The 23,596-nt window shown below is 43.2% G+C and overlaps 3 protein-coding genes across 6 annotated transcripts in view; 1 reads left to right on the top strand and 2 right to left on the bottom strand.

Annotated features, from left to right (window-relative positions):
- LOC127613352 (B-cell lymphoma/leukemia 11A-like) overlaps nucleotides 1-4,895 on the bottom strand; it is a 39,231-nt gene extending 34,336 nt beyond the window's left edge. Inside the window, exons 1-2 of the mRNA XM_052084363.1 lie at nucleotides 4,319-4,895; nucleotides 1,412-1,798 (exon numbers count right to left, since the gene is read on the bottom strand). Of these exons, the coding sequence (XP_051940323.1) occupies nucleotides 1,412-1,798; nucleotides 4,319-4,373 (442 nt within the window). The 5' untranslated portion in view covers nucleotides 4,374-4,895. The remainder of the gene's footprint in view (nucleotides 1-1,411; nucleotides 1,799-4,318) is intronic.
- LOC127613356 (transmembrane channel-like protein 7) overlaps nucleotides 1-17,424 on the bottom strand; it is a 249,308-nt gene extending 231,884 nt beyond the window's left edge. The window contains exon 1 of the mRNA XM_052084369.1: nucleotides 17,415-17,424. The gene's annotated coding sequence lies outside the window, so the exon portion shown is untranslated. The remainder of the gene's footprint in view (nucleotides 1-17,414) is intronic.
- cep170ab (centrosomal protein 170Ab) lies at nucleotides 8,354-22,509 on the top strand. 4 transcript variants are annotated; one of them, XM_052084356.1, is made up of 19 exons: nucleotides 8,354-8,618; nucleotides 10,876-11,021; nucleotides 11,119-11,208; nucleotides 11,629-11,707; nucleotides 11,896-11,954; nucleotides 12,155-12,308; nucleotides 12,467-12,598; nucleotides 12,794-13,246; nucleotides 13,328-13,680; nucleotides 13,763-13,891; nucleotides 15,153-15,282; nucleotides 15,460-16,857; nucleotides 16,984-17,218; nucleotides 18,526-18,634; nucleotides 18,741-18,896; nucleotides 19,263-19,354; nucleotides 19,732-19,825; nucleotides 20,732-20,783; nucleotides 21,189-22,509. In XM_052084356.1, the coding sequence occupies exons 2-19, from the start codon at nucleotides 10,917-10,919 to the stop codon at nucleotides 21,437-21,439; spliced, it is 4,071 nt and encodes a 1,356-aa protein (XP_051940316.1). In that variant the 5' UTR covers nucleotides 8,354-8,618; nucleotides 10,876-10,916; the 3' UTR covers nucleotides 21,440-22,509. The 4 variants fall into 4 exon arrangements, with proteins under 4 accessions (XP_051940316.1, XP_051940315.1, XP_051940314.1 ...); XM_052084355.1 differs by having other exon boundaries at nucleotides 8,357-8,615; nucleotides 15,457-16,857; XM_052084354.1 differs by having other exon boundaries at nucleotides 8,358-8,618; nucleotides 15,457-16,857.
- Nucleotides 22,510-23,596: the final 1,087 nt, after the last annotated feature.

The raw sequence follows: 23,596 nt of genomic DNA on the forward strand, positions 1-23,596 counted from the left end.
ATGTCAGCCTCTAGCCGAGCAGGGTGAGGGAACATGGCAGCGACCATATGTGGTAAAGGGGTGGTGCACTGGCACTGCCAGTCAGCATCCATCAATCTTAGATACAGCGCAACGGAGGTGGGAGGTGAGTGCTTTCACTGCATGTGAATGATATGGAGTCTTTCTGATACCGTGGCCGTATGCATCTATTATTATTATGATATTTTCCTTTGGGGAGACCTTACTCAAAATGTTCGAAATGACTCTTTATCCAGCGGAATGCAAACTAGACCCTAATTAAACTAATCAAGCGAGGCAGTGTGTCTCTTATACAGCATCCAGATACGTGAGAGCTATAAATAATATGCCCCAAATGCGCGTTCCTGACCCTACGACATCATGTGAATTGTGTTGCACGAGGATCTAAATAAGCAAAGAAAAGCATATTCGAGCAGCTGACAAGGCCAAGAGGCAAGTGAGCTTTGTGTGTGTGTGTGTCTGCGTGTGCGTGTGTGTGTGTGTGTGTCTGCGTGTGCACGTGTGTGTGTGTGCGCACGCGCGGACGCACGTACGGAGGGCAGATGTTTTGCAAACTCCAGACTAATGAACAGTGGTCACTCTGTATAGGAAGAGGGATAGCTCGCTAACAACTGCTAAGAGACTTACCATCTGCAGAGCAGCAGCTCCAGCTAATACGGGACAGTAGCTTGCATTGTTGAGTGCTGCTCTCTGCACATTTAGCTTGGATTGGCTCCAAATTAACCTACCCTATTCTAGTCAATCTGGCCAAACTGGCACATGGTATCGGGGAAATTAGTCAACATGAGAAAAAGCTTTACTGGTCAAAATCAAACCCCACCATGTAAAACCAGTCAAAGAGTGTCACGCTTGTTCCCACAACAGGCTCATGTAGTCCCAGCGGATTTCCAATGCACCAACTAGCAGCATTAAAAAGCCCTTAAATACTCAAATCACAAGACAAGCAGATAATTGGAGGCGGTGCCTCGCTTAAATTGCATGATTTTCTTCGACAACAAAATCTGTAAAAAAAAAAAACAAACTATCAATAAGTTTTTAGGAGTGAGCTTTTCTTGGCACGTTTGAAGAAGCACGAGACGGGACAGTGGAACAATGCTGGGAGGGAGAGAAATGCATCCCTCACCACCACATGAGGGCAACGGATCTATGCACATCTGTAATCCATTTTTTTTTCTTTACATAATCTGTGTCTTTGTCTGACAGCGTGTGTCTCGTTTTTCACCGAAAACGTTTCCGTTCCTTGCGATAATTGTCAGGACGGTCGCTCTTTATGTGATTTCAGGGCTCTAACTCAAGGACTTTCAAAGGCCTTCAATGCAGCAAGCAGATGCTTCATATACCACCCAAACTATACCTCTTGCTTAACCCTTGCATGGCAGCCATTTGTGTTTACCTGCAATATTCTCCTGCTTGGGGATTATTCCTTGCAAGGGTGTAGATAAACAGTCCTCGTCCTGCGGCGACACTTGCACGGCCACCTCCACAGGGTGGCATACCCTACGCGGGTGGTGGTTCCTTGAGTGCGAGGATGACGTGGAGAGTGGCGAGGAGAGAGGCGAGGACGGTGGCCTGTCGAGGGGTTTGTCCGTACAGAGACTCCCATGGCACTGCCTTCGTTTATGTTCAATAAACAGCAGGATGTCAGCCAAGGGGAAGCGGGACTGGCACTGGCCGCAGGTCAGCAAGTCCTGGTCCCCTTTGAGAGGTTCGTCCTGAGCAACGCCCAGCCTGGGGGACTCCTGACAGTCTTCTTCTAGTACGGTGCCTGATAGTGGCTCAGCTGTGGGGGTGAGGGGGCATAGAAATAATCAGATTGTGAGTTGCAGATCAGAGAGATGTAAGACAATGTAAAAATACAGACAGGCCATACAAAGGAAGCAAGACATCAAAGAATAAAGATAAAATAACTGCCATGGACCGCCACGCTCAGCTCGCAGGCAGCAGACAGACAGCGACATAGTTGCTTGACCCTCTTTATTGTGCTGCCAATCTCACTTTTTAATGAACCTAACGCCTCTGAGAATCAAAAAATAGATTCTAATTTGAGTTCAAGATGATTGGACCCCATTTCGTTAAAAGTGCTGGGATCTTGTGAACCATGGTTACACATGGAGGGGTTGGATGTGGAGTAGGTCTCTGAAGTACCAACAGAGAGAGAGCCACAGAGTGTGTGTGTGAGAAAGAGAAAGAGAGAATTCATCTAGCCAATGGTAAATGACATTGGACGTTCCGACTGGGATGTTGAGATAAGATGTGATGAATTCTTGCCGGCGGTTCAACCTTTAATTCCATGTCAGGTCAGACGAGAAGGTGATGGGGGACTATGCAAGATCGGCCCTGCTATACCTGTATGTTCGACTACATTAAAGATGAAAAAATTTGACGCTCTTTTGCTGGAGCTTATCTGCCCCCAGCTTACGCCATTGACATCACGGGAGTATGGGAGGCAGGGTTAAGGAGAAAGATTTTTCTTCGAAACCAAATAATCTCATTTTTGATACTAAGCAAAAGTGATGTGAATAACTTTCAAAAATGTCATTTTATCGTTTTCAGACAACTGACTGTCACAGAATTTCAAGTGGTTTGTGTTTGTGTACTAAGGTGGCAGTCCAGAGGGGACTGTTTAACAATTACAAAACGACTTCTTTAAGAAATAGATTCATACATACAAGTGCATCAAGGATGTGATTATTAAGATGAAAAAAAATTGCAAGGTTGCTCTTGCTTTGGAAAAAAAAAATCCCAACTAAAAATCCACTTGTAAAACTGCGGAAAGAAAACTAAAATATGGCAATATAAATCTACCTCTATATATAAAGCTAAATCATCCTCTTGGGTGTCTTGAAAGGTGCTTATAAATAAAATGTATTATTATTATTATTATTAACTCATGGCCAGGTCAGGGATAAAACCAGGAAGTGTGCAATTAAGTACTACAAATACATCATGTGCTCGCTCATTGTGTCACGTTACTATCATAAATGTTTGACAACTATTGAATAAAAATGTAACTTCAATGATTACATATATGATTTGAATGTATCTGATGAGATGACTGAGAAATGATTTTGTTCAATGCATTTGTGCTGGTGTTAAGACGCGGTTAATGTGAAAGAAAACAGGACGCTTGTTTTCCATTCGGTGTTACATTTGCGCTTTGCTGTAAGTATTACATCTCTACGCCATAAAACAAGAATATGCTTTTCATTTTTAAAAAAATCAAAAATTAATAAAAGAACGGGGCGTTGTTAAGGCAAACTGGATCAAAATGGGCCAAGTTCAAGTTCATAGGTGCCCCGACAGGAGCATAATCATAGTACGCCCCCCACTGGCAAATCCGGTTGTATCACACTCACGGAATTAAAGCATACGTTCCACGAGTGCGTAATTAGATTCAGTCGACACGGAAGAAGCGAGGGAACCTTGATATCGAACAGATTTAGGAAATAAATTAAAACATATGAACCAAATTAACTGTATAGTTTACTGAAAATTCATTTGGTGCCGGGAACCATTACACTTGCATAAAATGCATTTTCCAACACTGTTCCTCCAGCGAAATAATAGAAATATGATGTTCTGGAACGGATCCAGATACAAGTTTAAACACGGCAGTGAAATGTCAACCTCTTTGAAAAAAAAAACGTGACCGTAAAAGAGTCCAACGTGTTTCCTCCGTTTGAAATGAAAGACGAATCGTCATCAGTGGCGCCCTTTCAACACGATTGACGTTGAATACGCCACAATTTCATTTAATAGCTCTTGTGTGATCATGTGTGATGGTGGCCCACTTAACTATGTGCCTTCCGATGTAATTACAACGCACACGAGGTCTTTGCGCCGTGGACAAGTGTGCGTGTAAACACCACTTCCTGACCAAACAGCCTCGAACCTTGGCAAATAAAACTCTTTGGCAGCGCAAAGACGAACATTGGTGGTTATATATTTGGAAACACTGCAAGCCGGTAACGTTATTCACTTGATGCAGGACCTCTTAAACAAAGGTCTGCGGTAACAAAGCCTTACGCCTGCTCTTTGATGGCAAAAGAAATCTCGAAGGGGTCCGTGACACAACACGTTAAGCAACTTCAGTTGAACTTCTCTGCCGCGTTGTTTGAAGCGTTTGCAGTCAAGCCCACTATTTTTAAAAGCGCTCCCCCGCGGTCCCTGTAGTGTGAGTTGCCCCACACGAAACTGTTTTATTTTATTTTTTTCAATTAAAATGTATCAAGGAAGTCCCCGTCTACTAAAATAAGTCGACGCGTGAACAGAAAGTAAACCACACACAGTATTTACTTACGCGAAAAGTCCCGTTTGCTCAAGTGCTGGGGTTTGCCTTGTTTGCGGCGAGACATGATGGCTGGACTGGCGGCTTCTCAACGGAGCTCACATTAGGGAAATCCAGGTAAACTCCAAGTGAAAATCTCATGGATGCATCTGACGACCGTGAGAATCACGAGCCGCGGGAGTGAGGTGCTCAAAACAACGGGCTAAAGTGAGGTGCATGGATCGCACGCGCACGGGCGAGGGGGAGTAACGCGCTGTGCAGGCTGCGTGGAGGAGATCCTCATGACTTTTAGCGCTACAAGACGACGATGATGATGGTGGTGGTGATGATGATGATGATGATGACGATGGAGGGCGCATGCAGTGAGAGAAGACCCCCACCCCCACCTCCTCCTCCTCCCCCTCATGCCCTCCCCAAACCCTGAGCTGCAAGTTCAAGTGCGGACGTGACGTTCCTGCGAACTTGAACGTCAGGAGATAAAGCAAAGTGAGATCTCTCAAGCATGGGCAGGGCCAAGGCGGCCGGTGGGAGGGGGCAGCTACTATAAACACCAATGGACACTCATTATTATCGACTACCTATAGAAATGCCGGGGGGCCACCCTGATGACACACCAAAGGACTGGAAAAGAAGGGGGCTGGACCGAGACAGAGAGAGAGAGAGAGAGAGAGAGAGAGAGAGAGAGAGAGAGAGAGAGAGAGAGAGAGAGAGAGAGAGAGAGACATAATGTGCAACATACAATATGTGTGATTCATAGTCATGAGGTAACCTATTTACAGTATGTAAGTATGCATACAGTATGAAGTTATTAAGCAAACCCAACCTGTAAAACTAGTAGTTTTTGGAGCATTGTGAAAAAAAGGAATTGTTTCTGTCGAATAAAATAATTCTTATTTATGGGCATGACATGTTACATATTGTTTACATAAATCTGTTCTGATCATGTAAGATCAAAGCGTAGCGCAGACCAGGGCTATGTGTTTGGTACGCTGTTAAGATTAAGATTAAGATATATTTTATTTGTCCGGCAATGGGGAAATTACAATCAGAATTCAGAAAGGAAAAACGCTGGGTAGGGAGAGGGAAAAAACACGCTTGAACTATCCAATATATTCACCAAAATATTTTAGGTTTTGCTTTTGTTAAAATTGCTATTCCTGTATTTCACTATTCATCCATCCATCCATTTTCTAATTCATTTCTTACCACAAGGCTCGTGGCGGGTGCTGAAGCCTATCCTAGCTGTCTTGGGGCAGTAGATGGGGGACACCCTGAACTGGTTGCCAGCCAATCACAGGGCACACATAGACAAATAAACATTCACACTCACACCTAGGGACAATTTAGAGTGTCCCATTAAAGTACCATGCATGTTTTTGGAATGCGGGAGGAAAGTCAGTGAAAACCCGTACAAGCACGGGGAGAACATGCAAACGCCACACAGGAAGCCCAGAGCCGGAATCAAACCCTGCACCTCTGAAATGTGATACGGACTTGGGAACCGTTGACACCGTGCTGCCTGGCATTTCACTAAAAACAAATACAAGTTGACAGAACTAAATGTTCCTTGTATTGTCCCCCAATTTAGATATACGAGTAAAAACAACTCAGAAATAGTTTCCTGTCTTTGTTGTGCTAACTAACATTGTTGCCATAAATATCAATAATTTATGTTAGTTTTAGAAACTCCCACTATATTCTAAAAATGCAATGTAACATCATGCAACAGTTACCATGTACATTTATAGATAGGGGCTGCAGATATGCGGTGCGCCGGTGTTTATGAGCCCTGGGAATTGAATATTGTGTTTCAGTTCAAGCCTGTCGTTGCGGTTTTGAGCACTAGTTACATTACAGTCAGTCAATCAGTTTGGCTGTGGTCACAATGATTTCCGTCGAAGGCCAAGTTCCAAATGTTTTATATAGTATTAGTTGTTTTGCTTTCATTCAATTGACCCCCACAGTGCAACAATCCATTGTCCAATTGCAGCTTCACCTGTTTGTCAAAATATGCCCTTTCACGAAAGCGGTCTGTGGTGCACAAAAAAAAGTGGACTGCAGACTGTGCACAAACACAAATTAATGATAGTAACAAATATACAGTAGGCACCGGAAAACAAGTAAACAATATCAGTCTCATATTGAGTGCAAAGCCAAAATGTCTCTTCAAACGAGTTTTAATAATGGACAAAAAGGGGACCTGCCTCACATTTAACAAAAGATCATTCCAGAGGGAGGACTGACTTGCGCTCAGTTCTGGGCATGTCCAGTAGCATCTGGTCGGCAGACCTGAAGCACCAAGCAGGTGCGTAGGTGTGGAAGGGCTCCGAGGGGTAAGCTGGGGCAAGGCCATTTAAAAATTTGACAGCAAATAGACATACTTAACATGAACTCTAAAATGCACTGGGTTCCAGTGAACGGAGGTCAGAAGAGGGGTTTTGTGTTCACTCTTACAAGTTCCAGTTAGGAGGCAAGCAGCAACATTTTCGACCACGTGGAGACGCTTGAGGGAGAACTGGGTGACTGCAAAATGAAGTGCATTATGATAATCAAGTGGAGATGTTGCAAAAGGCATGGAATCTTGTTTCTAAGTAGTGTTAAGAAAGGAAGGGCTTTATCTTGCCAGCTGCATAAAACGAAAGAAGGTGGTTGAGTGGTTGGCACGTCCGTCTCACAGTGCAGAGGTGGAGGATTCGATTCCAGGCCCTGACCTTCCTGTGTGGAGTTTGCATGTTCTCCCCATCCATGTATGGGTTTTGACCAGGTGCTCCGGTTTCCTCCCGCATTCCAAAAAACATTCATGACAGGTTCATGGAGCACTCTAAATTGTCCCGAGGTGAGATTGTGAGCATGGATGGTTGTTTGTCTTTGTGTATTTTTATCGAATAGTTCATCTTGAGGGCAGCCCGGTAGTCCAGTGGTTGGCACGTCGGCTTCACAGTGCAAAGGTACCGGGTTCGATTACAGCTCCGGCCTCCCTGTGTGGAGTTTGCATGTTCTCCCCGGGCCTGCGAGGGTTTTCTCCGGGTGCTCGGGTTTTCTCCCACATTCCAAAAACATGCGTGGCAGGCTGATTGAATGCTCTAAATTGTCCCTAGGTATGAGTGTGAGCGTGGATGGTTGTTCGTCTCTGTGTGCCCTGTGATTGGCTGGCAACCGATTCAGGGTGTCCCCCGCCTACTGCCCGAAGACACTTGGGATAGGCTCCAGCACCCCCCGCGACCCTAGTGAGGATCAAGTGGCTCGGAAGATAAATGAATGAATGAATGAGTTCATCTTGATTGAATTTCTTACTCCATCTTATGCAATCCTGTTATTCATTTGACCAGACGAAGACAATTCTTAAAAAAAAAATCTTTACTTATTTACATAAGTAAGTTGGTCCTCTTGGTCAGCAATTATAGCTAGCTAAAACAACCACGTTCTACTCTGGAGAGAAAACTAACATTCAACAAGCCTTTTACTGTGATTACATTAATGTGAATCGTAAACACCAAATAAATCATGTAATAAAAATTGCAACATTGAACTCATCAAGCCTTCGATAGTTTATTATTTCTGATGAATATGTATCATAACATCAGAAAAGTGAAGCTTTGTTTTTCAGTAATTTTGAAGCCAAAATGCTCTTCAATTCTGTAAATCCCATAAATGAAATGGATACAGTCAAGAAATTGATCACATTGACCTACTAAGTTGAATAGTATTTTAAGTGGAAACAAAATATTTTTTGTCTCCAATGCATATATACAAACCATTTCCATTTAATTAGAATTCACATTGAGCGCTAATTGATTTGGTAATGGAGCGTCAACCAGCATCCACAAAAGAAGTTTGATCCTTTGGCGCCATCCAGTGTCTAAAAATATACATATGTAAAAGGAGAGAGAAAGAGAGACAGAGAGAAAGAGAAAATAGTTTCATAACGATCTGTGTAATTTTTTTACAGGAATTTGAAACGACCCAATCAAAACACAATTCAATTTAATTCGCCATTGATAGTGCATTATATTACATTTCTTGTTTTAATTTGGCACCATTGTAAAAAAAAACACATAAATAATACGAATTGAAAATGCTCTTTTACTTACGTTGGTTCATATTATAGGTGGCAGTGCGCTTGTCTTTCGACTGTAATATTAAGTAATCATATATCGTGTTCTCCAAATTGAGCACACAGCGCCACTGTGAGGCGAAGGCACTGTAACGCTTCCTGGGCTTGGCGGCCAGGACTGAGAAAGAAGCACGAACAGCTTCAGCCCAATCGATAAATTTCGTGCGTATCGGATGGTGATCACCCTGGCAGCAGGTGGTGAGTGACATGTTTGTTCCGTCCGGAGTGTTTTCCAGCAAAGTGTCCTGGTCCTGATGCGAGAGACTTGTTTCGTTCTTCCGGAGAGATGCGGTTAGATGAGCATCGCTGCATGTGTATGCGCCTTGTGAGAAAGCTAGCTTTGTGTGTCGACCAAACCTGGACAATGTTGGGTTAACAGCAAACAATAATTGTGAAGGAATTATTGCTGTTTTTACAAAACACGATGTTTGTACCACCATCGAAACGTCGCGGCAAGTGTAAAGCAGGGCGGTTGTATGTACGAGGATCAATACTGCACCTCCGTGTAGCTTCCGGATGTAACACTGCAATCAACGAAGCAGTTAAACACGAAGCCGTGCATAAACAGTGACGTCTGTGGTCTTACGTGATTATTAACATCGAATTTTCCTCGACGGAATATTGTGAAAGATGGCCTAAGTGGGCTAATTTTCAGGGGTTGTCATTGGCTGACTAGCCATCAGCTGCATCCGCCTGCGAGCCCAGTTAATGTGCTGTCATCATCAGAGGAGAGTTTCAGTACATCTCAGCATGGATGTGCAGTCAAGCTTCTAAAGGGGGCAACGAGGCCACTGTAACCAGGGTGCCAGTGCCACACCTCCTCAATTGGAGGGAGGGAATCAAAAAATGGTGTAAAATCAGGGCCAGATACTGAACGGACAAACTTGGACATAGCCGATGAATTCAGCCATGAGTCAGCAATGAGGCCTGTTTGTTGGTGATGTTATTTAAGCGTTCAGGCAGCCCAGCTGATACTTTGAGTCAAATTACTGGCGGTTGTTCATTTTCTGCTTATATAGTGTATGCTGTTTATAGAAGAGCTTCAAGGGGAGCACAGCTGAGGGTCTTAAAGAAAGCCATCCCGCCTCTCTTTGGACCATGTGTGCAAATGTTTGCTTGGCGGACTTGCTCTGACTCAGCGTACTAGCCAGTCTTGATGTAAAATGTATAATTTTTCCGAGTCACTCTGTCCTCACCCCCTGTTGTCAGTGTCTTTGAGACAGAGTGATTCGTCTTTCATATTTATTTCATTCATTCATTCATTCATCTTCCGAACCGCTCAATCCTCACTAGGGTCCTGGGGGGTGCTGGAGCCTATCCCAGCTGTTTCCAGGCAGTAGGCGGGGGACACCCTGAATCGGTTGCCAACCAATCGCAGTCTTTCATATTTTTTATATATATTCATATATATTTACAATATATGCATCGATGCGCCCTTGGCTGGTGGCCAGTTCAGGTTGTGCACCACTCGCCCATCTTCAGCTGGGATAGGCTACAGCACATCATCAAGCCCAGTGAGATCAAGCCCAGTAAGGATCATGGTTACTCTATTATATTTTGGAACATTTCATGATAATTATTTTTTATTTTGTTTTGTCTTGTTTTTTTAATTCAGTGAGTTTTAATTAGTTTTTAGATCCATTGCCCCCCCCCCATTTTATTTGGATTTTTTTTGTTTAGTTTAGTCGGTATTAGTTTTATTTGAATTGTCGAGTGCAGGATTTAAAAAAAAAACGGTTCTCTCAGTAATAATCATAAAGTAAGGTAAACTACAATTCTCCAATGTCTGTTTGACCCTCATTTTACTGTACAGACATACAGCAAGACTGAAACAAACACACTTAAAAAGAACCCCAACTGTTCATGTAGGGTATTAATTGAAAAATGTGAAAAAGAAGGACACTTTCATTTTAATTATAGTTAGTTTTTGTTAGTTTTATGAATGAAATATAGCATTTCATGTAGTTCTTTTTTTTAAAGCATTGTCATTTTAATTTTATTTCATTCACAAAAATGTGACTTCACTTCCAGTTTCAGTTATTCTGTTAACTGTAATAGGCTTCGTAAGCATAAGTGATGCAGAAAATGCGATCCCGTCTGATTTTGGGCAAAAGGCTTGGTATTCCTGGAGCCGGTTGCCATCTGATTACAGGGCACACAAACAAACAACCCTTTCACACTCACATTTACACATATGGGCATTGTAGAGGATATCATTGACCAAGACCGAATGAAGATTTCAGCCAAGAACCTCAGAAATGGGAGGCAAATATGATAACCGCTCGGTGAGCGATGTGGCTCGTTGCTGGTTTGGTAACATGAAAACATCTCTCATACAACACCGAAGATGTATTCTATTTGAAACAGCTGTTTTATTTGGAAATCATTCAATTGCATAGATAGATGTTCCCAAGGTTGTGACGTTGATTTAAATTCCAAAATCTTTCTTTTTCAGCAGGATGCAATAAAGGTCAAAGGTGATCTTGAAAGGAAGCTATGAGTCTGACGTCCTGGTTTCTTGTGAGTGGCAGTGGGACACGTCATCGTCTCCCCAGAGAGATGATCTTCGTGGGGAGAGATGACTGTGAACTCATGCTGCAGGTACAGATTAGTGATACTGAGCTTTACTCCCTGTATTATAATCGGATAGGGAGATTGTCTTTGCTTAAAGTGATTGCCTGGATTTTATGTGATTTAGTCCCGCAGTGTGGACAAACAACATGCTGTCATCAACTACGAGGCGGATACAGATGAACACAAAGTTAAGGACCTGGGCAGCTTGAATGGGGTGAGTTCCTGGTTGGGCGTGATCATTTTGATTTGAGATGCATTTCATTTTTCCAGTCATTTGACTTTGTTCAATGGTACCTTTTCTTGAAAAAGAATGTACTGTACATACTGCAACATGGACATTAAAGCCATTTTTAGTTCAAATATGTCTTTAATAAGTTTAAAATATAAGTGTCATTTGTATTTTACATGGGGCACTGAGACAGAAACATTTGAAACACATCTCAGTGTATAAACTGTCATGGAAAACTATAACCACAATGATACTAAAATGTAAACGTTTATTTTTACTTCTCCAACAGGATTTTTTTTTTATCCTGGTAAAGATTCAAATTTGTGAGGCAAATTGGATCTCTAATAGCTTGTGTCAAAATGATGGGTGTAATGCTGGCTCAATCACATTGTTGTGTTTTTGCAGACTTTTGTCAATGATGTCAGAGTACAGGAGCAAATGTATGTCACACTGAAAATCGATGACAAACTGAGGTTTGGTTACGATATCCTTTGAGCCTTTCCTTCAATCCTCTATTAAGCAGCAGCGCAGCAGCACAGCAGAAGGCCACAGTATTTGAACAACTCTGAAACATGAAATGCTGCAGTCTGTTGTATGTCAAATCAGAATACCACCACATGCTTCTCACCATGAAATACTGTTCTGGCTGTCTTTCACCTTAACTTTTCCCACATACAAACTTGTTCACGGTTGTTCGCGGAGAGCTGCACATCCCGGAAGAGGCTCTAAAGGTAAGACTGCCTCTCCATATGGAGAAATGTTGTAATTCTTGTACTGTACCTCAGTGAAATCTTCAGGTGTAAGAGGCAGGTTGGTCACTGCATTGTTTTAGCCCAAAAATACATTACAGTATTATCTCCAAACATTGCTGGATATTTGCTTTTCTTTTTTTTTAACTCCTCTCATGCCACTGCTTTTCCCCTCCTTTCAGCATGAGAAGTTTAGCAGCCAGCTTCAGCTCAGCCAAAGAAGACCTCTCGAGGGGGAGTCATCAAAATCAGAAGTCAAACGTTCTGAGGCAGCCGCACCAGTGTGTGAGGCGGCCTCTGCAAAAGAGCCCAACAGGGTGGAAGAAAAGATGACCGGTTAGTTACCAGGCCACGGTGCCTGCAATGCTTTCTGAGTGATTGCAGCGCTTTGACTTTCCAGTTGTCTGCTTGTACATGTCCTACTGTTTCGTTCTGGTCATGTTGCTGCTTCACCCATAAAAATCATAATGAAACCTATACTTTTATTGTTGTAGATGTAGCAGTTTTGCACAGGGGAACACCCCTTTATGGACAGCCTGCCTGGTGGGGTGATGGGGACGCCGATAATCACTCTGGAAGGCCTGAAGAACATAATTCTGAGAGAACTCGTGAAAAACCTCAAACAGGTTCATACTGGCCAACATGCTATTTTATATACTAATGCACATGACATCATAACAAGCTTAAATCCAGTGTCCTATTTCTGTTACTTGTGTATGGAGCTTCAAAAGTACAATATTTTTATCAATCTCATAATCTAAATTGACCAGAGTTTAGAGTGTGAATTATGAACCACCATGCCATCATGTTTTGTCTGACAGACACAAAGAAGAGTGCGGAAATGCCAAAGTCTGCCCTGCAAATACCCTCGACTCTGGAGCCAAGCTACTTTGAAATCCCAACCAAAGATGGCCCCCTAGAAGGTAAAGAAATTGGTGAGGCCACGTTTCGAGATCAAGAGGCCACTATTTCATCTGTTGCCGAGCCTGTCCATGGTCATGCATCCTACACCATTGAATTTGACCCCGGAGCATCAGGGAAAGTGACGGTCAAAGATCGAGTGGCAAAGTTGGGCTTAGACACAAGGACACGTCCAAAAAGGGGAGTGGGAGAGGAACTGAGTCCACTTCAGACAGCCATGGTGGCCGCTGAGGTCAAAGTTGCTGATTGGCTAGCCCAGAATGAGCTGCCTTTGACTGTTAAAGAAGCAGCTGCGGAAGATGGTGGGGAAAGTGTGAAGAGTGATGTACCTGTTCATCTGAGGAGTCTGAAAGGTACTGTATGTACACACGCCACCACTTGAGTAAAATTATGCTGCCCTCGATTTAAGCTTATTCGCCATTCTTATACGCCAGACAGCAAACATGAGGATGGCACACAGAGCGACTCAGAGAACGCACTTGGAGAACAACGCAGGGTTGCTGCTGTGGCGGAGCGCCCTTTGGGGCTTTGGGGCGGAGCAGGAATGAAGATCAGGGAAGGGCGCGCTAATGTGCCTGAGGGGCTCTTTGCGGAGGAGGAAAGTCCAGCTCGCCGCCGTAGGTCTTCAAGTACAAAAGTGCCAGCTAGCTTCGTAGAAAGGCAACATAGCGCTGCACCACACCAACAAAGTAGTCGTGATGATGATGGCAGCGACAGAGGAACATATACCATTGACTTGGAAAATGGTGACCATGAAGAAGAAGAGGCTCGAAAAATGATTGACAAGGTAGGAAAGAAGAAACAGCATGTGATGTCATTAAGTTTAACATGTTCAGTGCAAATGGTTTTTCTTCCTCTGTATAATTCAGGTGTTTGGTGTAGATGAACTAGAGGCTCTGCATGTTTCCAGAGTGGGGAGTGCAGGCCTAAAAGAGACCCTCTCCTCCCAGAGGTCTGCTGCTGGAGATGGAGGAAAACCTGGCTTCAGGGAAACAGAGGTGCAAAACCAGAGTTCTCAATACAACACGAGTGCTTTATCACCAAAAGATCATATCAACAGTGAATCATTGCGGTGGCAGTATCATGCTTTCTGGGATTACTGTCTCCAGCTAGAAATGGGATCTTAGACAGAGTGGAGAGTATCACTGAACAGTTCCAAATACCAGTCAGTGTGAGCATATAACCTTAAGGCTTCAACTAGAAAGAACAAAAATGTCAAGAAAAGCCAACTAGAACATCTGAAATGGAATTGAGGTAAGTCGGAGGCACTTCAAACAGTGGCAGGTGTGTCCTGACTTATATTTACAGTAATATGGGTGTGACTGTGACTGGTTAATTCTAAATGCAGCCACATCCCCAATGATAAGAGGGTATCCACATCACCTCAGCTGTTTCTTTTTACTTGCCTTCTAGATTAAGTTGTACTGGTAAGTGTTCACATTATAGTGGAGAAAGTTTTGAAATTATTTGCCTTGGTCTCATTTTATGTCCCAATGTGTTCCAATGATCTGAGGAGCTAAGTTGTCTCTGGGGCTTTATGCCTCTGATAAAGTCATGCATGGCAAAGAGATCTCAGGTGATGGACCAGACAAAGCATGGCTCAGTGACTCTGACGATGAACCAAACCATTGGACAGTGTTTTCTCTTACCCGATGCGGGTCACCGGGGCCCTCCTCTGGAGCCAGGTCTAGGCCCACACCTTGGGACCTGGCCAGGCTCAGTCCAAAAAGGCAATGTGGGTCCCCCTTCCACCTATGGGAGGGGCCAACAGGGTTGGGTGCAAAGTGCAAAAAAGACGGAGAGCGACTGGTTATCACATCCACCTCACTCCGCAGAGGTCATGGGCTTGATTCCAGCCCTGTGTGGAGTTTCCATGTTCTCCCCGTGCCTGCGTGTGTTTTCTCTGGATACTCCGGTTTTCTCCCACATTTCAAAAACATGCAAGGTGGGTTAATGGAACACTCTATATTGTCCCTAGCTATGATTGTGAGCACGTGTTGTTGTTCGTCTATGTCTGCCCTTGCAACCAGTTCAAGGTGTAACCCGCCTACTGCCCGAAGACAGCTGGGATGGGCTCCAGCACGCTGACCTTTGTGAGGATAGGTGGAATAAATAATGGATGGATGGATTCATTTGAATACAATTATATTGTTCCAGAGTAGCTTTAAGTGATGGCTGCACACTACTCCCATTGTAGTTTCAGATTGAGTTTTGCCTTAGAATCCTGTTTAGTAGATTTTCCATTCTGTGTTTTTCCAGATACTGCCTGAGGGACTGGTAGTTGGTGGTCCTCGCTGGGTCTCACAGTGGGCTATCCTCGCTGCCAGCCACATAAGAACAGACCCTGAGGGATCTGGTGGCGAGAGTCAAAGTTTAGTTACTGACAAAGGTACTGAAGTACGGCCAAGGACAATGTCTCCCTTAGAGTACAAATAACATAAGTGCATTTGGTTTAGAAAGTGTAAAGACAGTCCACGAATAAACCTCTTTTTAAAGCACTGCACGCAAACCAGTGACACACATTTGAGAACTAATATTGCAAATACTGTATGTTATTTTTCAGCAGACGTAAGTAAACCCAGCCATTACTTTGCTTCATCTGGTCAAAAAGTACCTGATGAAGAAGGAGGAAGGAGGACTCCAAGTTGTGGCATGCATACAGATATGGGAGAGAAACAGGACACGGAACTGCAAGAGAAGGAGAGCCAGCAGGGGAAGACAGCAGGAGAGGGAATTTTGCCTGCTCAGGGCAGCCCTAGTCATTCTTCATCAGCCAAGTCACAGGGCAGCAGTTATGGGAGAACAAGTCAAACAGGTGCGATGACTAAGCTCCCCCCTCGGCCAAAGACGAGTGGAGAGAGGAGAATAGAGGAAGTGCAGAAGAGGAAAAAGGAAGAGAGGATCAAAGAGGCCATTGGAAAACCTTTTTTGAGACAGGAGAGTTTTACTGTGGAGAAACCAAGCTCCAATGTACCCATTGAGCTGATTCCTCGCATTGATGGACTCACGGGAAGCAGACCCTCTAGTAGGGAGGCTGCCATCGACAGTGACATACTACAGAAAGACTCTGAGGCAGTGGCAGCTTTCTTAGAGACCACTGTATCAGACCAAGGTGATCCGCCAAGTCAGTCCATTGAAGGTTCCATGTCACCAGAGTCAGATGTGGACACAACTAGTACTGTGAGCCAGGCTGATGGAGCAAGGAAAATGGTTCAAAAACGGCGAATTCTCGTTGGACAACAAAAGCAGAAAACTGTTGTGTCCTCAAACAACAAAGGTGCAGCTGCTGGTCGAGAGACACAGGACAAGAGGGTTAAGACCAGAACACATGGTCTTCAGCACCCCTGGACTTCTCTGGACCTCACAGATGATGATATCAACTCGAATTCACTTCCCTGTGATACCCGGCCTACCACACAGGAAACCAGAGGTTCACGGGCCAGAACTCAAACAGAAAGCACTACAGTGGGGGCCAGCACTAAGTCCAGTAGGGCTAAGATCAACCAAGCACCTACTTCTCTTCCAGCCAGTAAAACCACAAGTGCACCCAAGCCAAGGCCCACGAGGGCATCCATCCTGAGGCGAGCCCGACTTGGTGACTCAACCGACACTGAACCAGTAGATTTGGACAGGATGTCTGTGGCCTCCGAGGCCTCAACTACTAGCTCCACATCCAGGACAGGTCTGACAAAAAGAGGAATGTCTAGGATAGAGGCTCTGGCACAGCCAAGGAGACCAAGGGTTGGTTCTCCTTCTGCCCAGAGTGACTCGGAAGCTACCGTGACCAGGAGTAGAGGATTGGGAGCTAGAAGTACTGCCGGTGATTATGCTATCAGACACGGACTAAGAGGGTCCAATGTGATCTCTGCATGCGGACCCAGAGCCAGGGCGAACAGTGCCTCCAAGCTCCCTGACAAAAGTAAACCCACCTCCTCATATGGACAGGCCACACCAGCAGGTATTTGTGAGAATATACTACTTAGTTGATGTCTGTCTTTCACAGTTTTATCTGCCTTTTGCCCCTTTTTTATTGTTCAAATCAACAACTCTTATACTCTCAATCATTGTCTAAATGTTTTTCTTTCCATAGCCAGCACTCGTTGGCGCCGTGTGCCTGTAGAGTATGCCTCCACCTCAGAAGATGACTACGGATCCAACCGCCATATGTCCAAACAGGGCCAGGCACGACCAGTTCCGGCCACACGAGTGGCACAGCTTGGAGGCTCAGGGCCAACTGCTCCTAATTCTGCAGGCCTGAAGCCAGCATCTCGAGATCAGGATGAATATATGAGAGACTGGACAGCGCACAGTGAAGAGATAGCCAGGTAAGTGGAGTTTGAAAACATAAGATGATGGAAACTGATATGTCATATTTTAAGGTGTGGGTCAGCCTTTTGTATTACCATTAAGAAATGGTAATACATAGGTGTAGGTTCCTGTTTAGTTTTAACTGACCAGATTAAAAATGTCAAGAATTATGAGAGCCTTACTGAGAATAATACTGATAAAAGATATAGCAACACACTGTTCGATGTAACTTTTTTAGTTGAGGATTACTATTGCATTGTAGACATGCATGTATTTCCATGCATGTAACCAAATCAATCCGTTTAACTGCTAATATAATTTGTCGTTCCTTTTGCAACGAAACAGATAAACAACCTAGACAGAATTATGCTTCTACTTGCAGATTTCACAGTTTGAGATTGTGTTCTCTGCCTTGTAAGCTTCCCCCTTATCCCTCCAAATTTAACAATGCTGAATATGGCCAAACTGTTCAATTTTAGTCTTATTAGATGACAGGGTGTGTCTCAAAAAATTTGGTTCTTTGTCCCTGTTGTGTATGTGTGAAGTATAATCTGTAGGGTTTTTTTTGTGTTTTGTTTAGTTTTTTTACCAGGGACTTGGGGTGTAATGGCTTCACCCTGTCAGAGTGGCCTTTCAGCCCATGTCAGAACGGTAGTTATTTCACTGTGGCTAATGATACCCTCTTACCAGCTTCAGTCAGCATCTTTCCATGGTCTTTTGTGGTTCTTGGCTTGATATGCACATTTTAGACCAAAGCATGGCATTTCCTTTCTGAGTGGTATTTGTACTTGCATATAATTGTTTCAATCGATGAACCTGGCACCTTCAGACATATGAAAATTGCACCCAAGGACGAATAGACCTAAGCAAGTCCACAATTCTCCTCCTGATATCTTGGCTGCTTTCTTTTGACTTCCCCATGGTACACAGACAAAATGACTCAGGCCTTGTCAAATAAACCTTTCAGAACCATCCAAAGACATGACATCGTCATCTGGGTTTTCTTATATTAAAAAATAAAAAAGGCATTTATAAGATAACAACAACAACTCTCTTTGAATGTGAGTGCTTACTTCAAGATCTTCTGGTGTCTATTTTTCTTCTCTTCTCACCACAATTCTCCATTCACACAACTGGTTCTTTCGGAATAAGAGTCATAAAAAGCAAATGATGCTCTTGTGAGGTAGCAGACGTGTCTGGTTCATTACGGATCCGGTTGTTCAATCTTAACCTTGCAGTTTCCCTGTCTTGTGTTCTCAGTATGACAGTAAATTGTTGGTTGACATCCTAAAAGTGACATTTGGTATCTATACTTGCTCAACAGGATTAGCCAGGACCTTGCCAAAGACCTAGCGATGCTTGCAAGAGAGATTCACGATGTAGCTGGAGAGATTGACTCAGTCAGCCCTGCAGCCACTGACCCCGGAGTCATGGTATTGTCCAAATATTTAACTGTAGTTGATCAGCAAAATATGGACGTAGTAGTCATGCGAAATAAAACAAATAATTGCAATAAAATGAATTTGTATTCTGTTATAGTTGGAGGAATGTGATGACCGCTTGGACCAAGGGCGTCCCTCCACAGATCATAGCACTGCTCTGGAAGCAAATGGGAAGTCCGTTGAAATGAGACAGAGGTCCTCCAATCCACAGGGATCTCGCTCCATTCGTCGACAAACATGGAACCGCGATGAAGTGAGTCCACCTGGAACATAGACAATAGTTCACCATCGTAGTGTGCATCACATCCAGTAAAACCTGGAAACTGTACTGAAATTTATTTTGTTTACTCTTGACAAAACAAGCACTCACTAAATGTACCCGTACATGCAAAATGGCATCAATAATAAGAACATTGCTGAGGAAGTGATAATAATGCCGGTACAGGTAATGCGGTCCAGTGGTATCTCAAGTTCCTAATTTAATTCGTTGTGTGATTGAAAATGAATACAGTTCAATACATATTTTAGTATTGATGTAGAGTGTAGCACAGTTCAATGAATCTTTGAAGCAGTTTATTCATTTCCTTGTATTTTCAAAAAATATGTTTTCCCCCGCCAGGCAATGACGCGAGACAGCTTACTCCTACCATCTGTGAATCAGCTCTCAAACAGAATACGACAATCTGTCGACAAAACAGCCAACAAAATCAGGTGAGCGTCATACCGCGTCTCAATAAGCACTTCAGTTGACAAAGGTTTCAGATATTGTAGTTATTAGGACTGAGAAGGGCAGGATGGAAATATATTCACTCTTGAAATGTGCCTTTTGGGTTTTTCCTTTGATTTTTCTTTTTATTTGCTGAAACTAGGCCAGCTCGACCAATATGAGTGACACATCACAAAGGCTCGCACCACCAGCCAGCTGCAAATTTTATCCGTTATCACACTCGGGATGACAACTCACAAGCTTTTCCTTCATTGCTACCACATTGCGCATCATGTTAAGGAAATTATGGTATTCAAAATCCCAGTGGGCAGGGCTGTATTAAAAATAATTTCATGTATTTTTACTTCTTCTCCAACTCAAGGATCCTTTTCAAGGATAAAGACCGGAAATGGGAAGAGATTGAGAGCACACTTCAGGCAGAGCACGACTCCTTGCTGTTGAAGAGCTCCAACAAGGTGAAAATCCTTGTCATGAAATCCAACGTTTCTTCATTTAGTTCAAATATGATTGTTTGTGGCTTGAAGGAAAAAATAGTGTCTGCCGGTATATACTCGACGTCCATTCATGGCACCAGCACTGTCAAGAGGAGACAGGGAGACAGTTTATTCATTCATTCATCTTCCGAACCGCTTGATCCTCACTAGGGTCGCGGGGGGTGCTGGAGCCTATCCCAGCTGTCATCGAGCAGTAGGCGGGGGACACCCTGAATCGGTTGCCAGCCAATCACAGAGCACACAGAGACGAACAACCATTCGCACTCACACCTAGGGACAATTTAGAGTCTTCAATCAGCCTGCCACGCATGTTTTTGGAATGCGGGAGGAAACCAGAGCACCCGGAGAAAACCCACGCAGGCCCGGGGAGAACATGCAAACTCCACACAGGGAGGCCGGAGCTGGAATCGAACCCGATACCTCTGCACTGTGAAGCCGACGTGTTAACCGCTGGACTACCGGGCCGCTCTGAGACAGTTTAACGTTATGTTATCTGGTGTCACTGTAGTCTAAATTACAAATTGACAGAGCATGAAAGGCAATTTATTATGGCTTGAGCAATGGGAGATGTTGTTTATAATCTTTTTAGAGGAGTAATCCAATCGCTTTTCACTGAACGGAATTAGTGTCATTCAGTAGAAAATCCGTTCTCTGTAATAGTAAACATAAAATATTTAGTGCTAAATTCTGGCATGTAGACGGCCCAGACCGCTTATCTTGAAGGCAGTGAGAGGACTCATGAAGAAAGAAGGGATGAGTGTGTGCTTATGCACAAACAAGGACAATAATTGTGCTATTTTGCATGCAAGATCAAACTACAGACTTCACTCGACTTCGCGCGTGTTGTTTTGTTTTGTTTTTTGCCAGGAGATTTCCACTATCATTCAAGACCTCAAGAGAGTGGAAAGACAACTTCTTGGTATGCATCTAATAAACTATTTTCTAATAAAATCTTTTTTTTGAGAACAATGGAAAAATTATTATATTTATTTTCAATGGAGTAGTATGGTTCAATTTAGTTCGGTATAGTACACAGCTCTCAGATGGATGGATAGATAGATAGATAGATAGATAGATAGATAGATAGATAGATAGATAGATAGATAGATAGATAGATAGATAGATAGATAGATAGATAGATAGATAGATAGATAGATAGATAGATAGATAGATAGATAGATAGATAGATAGATAGATAGATAGATAGATAGATAGATAGATAGATAGATAGATGAAAAGAAATTGATGTCACATGTAAATTAATAGGACCTTGTCATATCAATTACCGGTAGTTACTTTTTGGATGTTTGTTCTCCTTGGCCAGTGATTGATATGATGGTGGATCCAGACGGGACCCTGGATGCTCTGACAAGCCTGGGCCTTACCAGCCCGTTGGCTGACCAGAAGGGTCCTGCAACTCACCAGGCAGAATCAGCTCCTACCGCCGGAGGAGAGGCTTCTTCTCGTGCATTGTTGGACTCAAGGCATGAAGTCGCCCTCGGTGAATCGCATGGACTGTCAGAGTGTTTACAGGTAGCACAGCAAGTCAAAGGGTCCCCACACACCAGTGGATAGTTGACAGCACTGGAAGCATCTTCCAAAATGTGTCCATTACATCATACTTAATCAGAATCTCCAAGAAGCATTCACAATTTTGACATAATCTGTCAGTACAGTACAGATTTTGAATCTGGAGAAGTGACTTGATCGTTTGCTATGGTTTACTTAATTTCTGTCTTGATGCAAAATAATTTCTTTGCACTTTTTTTTGGTACAGTTACAGTATATCACCCAAAGTCACGTATGTGATTTATAAACTTCTGTCCAGTGACTTGTCATTATCAATGCAAATAAATAGTGTAACCCGGAAGAAAGGTCTGTGCGAAGGTGTCAAAAAAAGAATCTATTACGGTAGTTTTTTGTGTGCGATAAGAACTGAGATGTACAGTATTTACCTTGTATTTGATTCTTATAATCATATCCCAAACTAGTACATGCCTTTGCCATGTGAAAACTATGTGCAACCTGGTAGAATAGAAAGAAACGGTCCAATGTAGCTCCGAGAAAGATTTTCTTCTCCCTTAAGTATTTTGTCACAAGTGCCCTAACTCAGGCAATCATTCCAGTAAAAGAGCAGAAACGATAAAGAAGATAGCAAGGGACTCTTCAAAGTAGGTTCTTTGAACATGTTGAAGCTGGTCTTTGTCAATACTGGGGTGTAAAAGATGAGAAGATGCCCGTTCTAATGCTCCATTTGCGGTGGTGGTTTGGCGAAAACGTATGCAAGGTTGCAGTCATTGGAGAAAAAGTTATGTCCAATTATTTTCTACTGAAGTAGTTGTGTTTGAACCAGCATAGACAGGGTCTACCTCCAAGTCCTGCAACGATGCAAAGGAGGGATGTAGAGATTTTCATCACATTATCGTTTACACATGAATGTAACCGGATCAAATTCTACCTAACAAATTGAGCAAGTATTACTAACTGCGTTTTGTGATCAGCACTTAATGAACTTTGTTGGTTGACGATTTTGAAAAAGTTTGATTTGGATGGTTTGTAAAAGAAAATAATGATTTTAGTACAGTTGTTAACTTCACAATACCCGTGTATTGTTTGCCTTGTTTCCAATAAAATGCATGATAGTCCTACTTTTACATTCTTAAGTGACCCTCACGAGTGTACCTGTAACGTTTTATCAACAAAGGTGTGACACAAGGATACCACAATGTGACTTTGGAGTTGAACCACAATTTTTTCCATTTACAACACGCATTTTGTTTTATTGCAGGTGGCTTGAAATCAGCGGTGCCCAATACGTGGGTGTAAAGGGAAATGATTTGCGTGACTGGGTGCGTGTTAATTATTATTATTATTATATATTTTGATGTGCGTGTATGCCGAGCCCTATGCATCCTATCAGTTTCACTTTCACAAAAAAAAAAGTATGTTAAAAACAAACAAACAAGCGGTTCCCCTTTACCAATGATGGCACGTGACCTACATCACCAGATGTTGTTCACAGTCGGTCAATTTTCATTGACTTGACTCTTCTTTGATTGATGACAGTGGCACCCGTCTTGTCAAAACAACAACACCCAATGTCACAAATGAGTAATACAAAATTTGTTGTTCGGACGCTGGTCATATAAATACTTTTCTCATTTGCCAAATTAGTAACTAGTTCGTAACTTAGGGGATTGCACACACCTGGCCAAACTGCAAAAAAACATTTAAAAATCATGATCATTATCACTCACTCATCTTCCGAGCCGCTTGATCCTCACAAGGGTCGCGGGGGGTGCTGGAGCCTATCCCAGCTGTAGGCGGCAGGCACCCTGAATCGGTTGCCAGCCAATCGCAGGGCACACAGAAACGAACAACCATTCGCACTCACACTCACACCTAGGGACAATTTAGAGTGTTCAATCAGCCTGCCATGCATGTTTTTGGAATGTGGGAGGAAACCGGAGCACCCGGAGAAAACCCACGCAGGCCCGGGGAGAACATGCAAACTCCACACAGGGAGGCCGGAGCTGGAACCGAACCCGGTACCTCTGCACTGTGAAGCCGACGTGCTAACCACTGGACTACCGGGCCGGCCTGATCATTATCATCAAATAATAATAATATTTCTAATGATTTACTTCCAGATGCTTTGCGTTCTAGATGAACTTGTCATTGCAGTGACAAAGTCAATTTTAGTTGGCTTTAAAACACGATGTGAACTACATT

Source organism: Hippocampus zosterae, chromosome 13 (genome assembly GCF_025434085.1).
Source record: "Hippocampus zosterae strain Florida chromosome 13, ASM2543408v3, whole genome shotgun sequence".
NCBI lineage: Eukaryota > Metazoa > Chordata > Actinopteri > Syngnathiformes > Syngnathidae > Hippocampus > Hippocampus zosterae.

Bases quoted from the DNA above. Each gene is read 5' to 3' on its own strand.
- cep170ab (XM_052084355.1), top strand. From the start codon at position 10,917: ATGAGTCTGACGTCCTGGTTTCTTGTGAGTGGCAGTGGGACACGTCAT. The intron at 11,209-11,628 runs GTGAGTTCCTGG...GTGTTTTTGCAG, and splicing joins ACCTGGGCAGCTTGAATGGG to ACTTTTGTCAATGATGTCAG. The intron at 19,355-19,731 runs GTGAGCGTCATA...CTCCAACTCAAG, and splicing joins AAAACAGCCAACAAAATCAG to GATCCTTTTCAAGGATAAAG.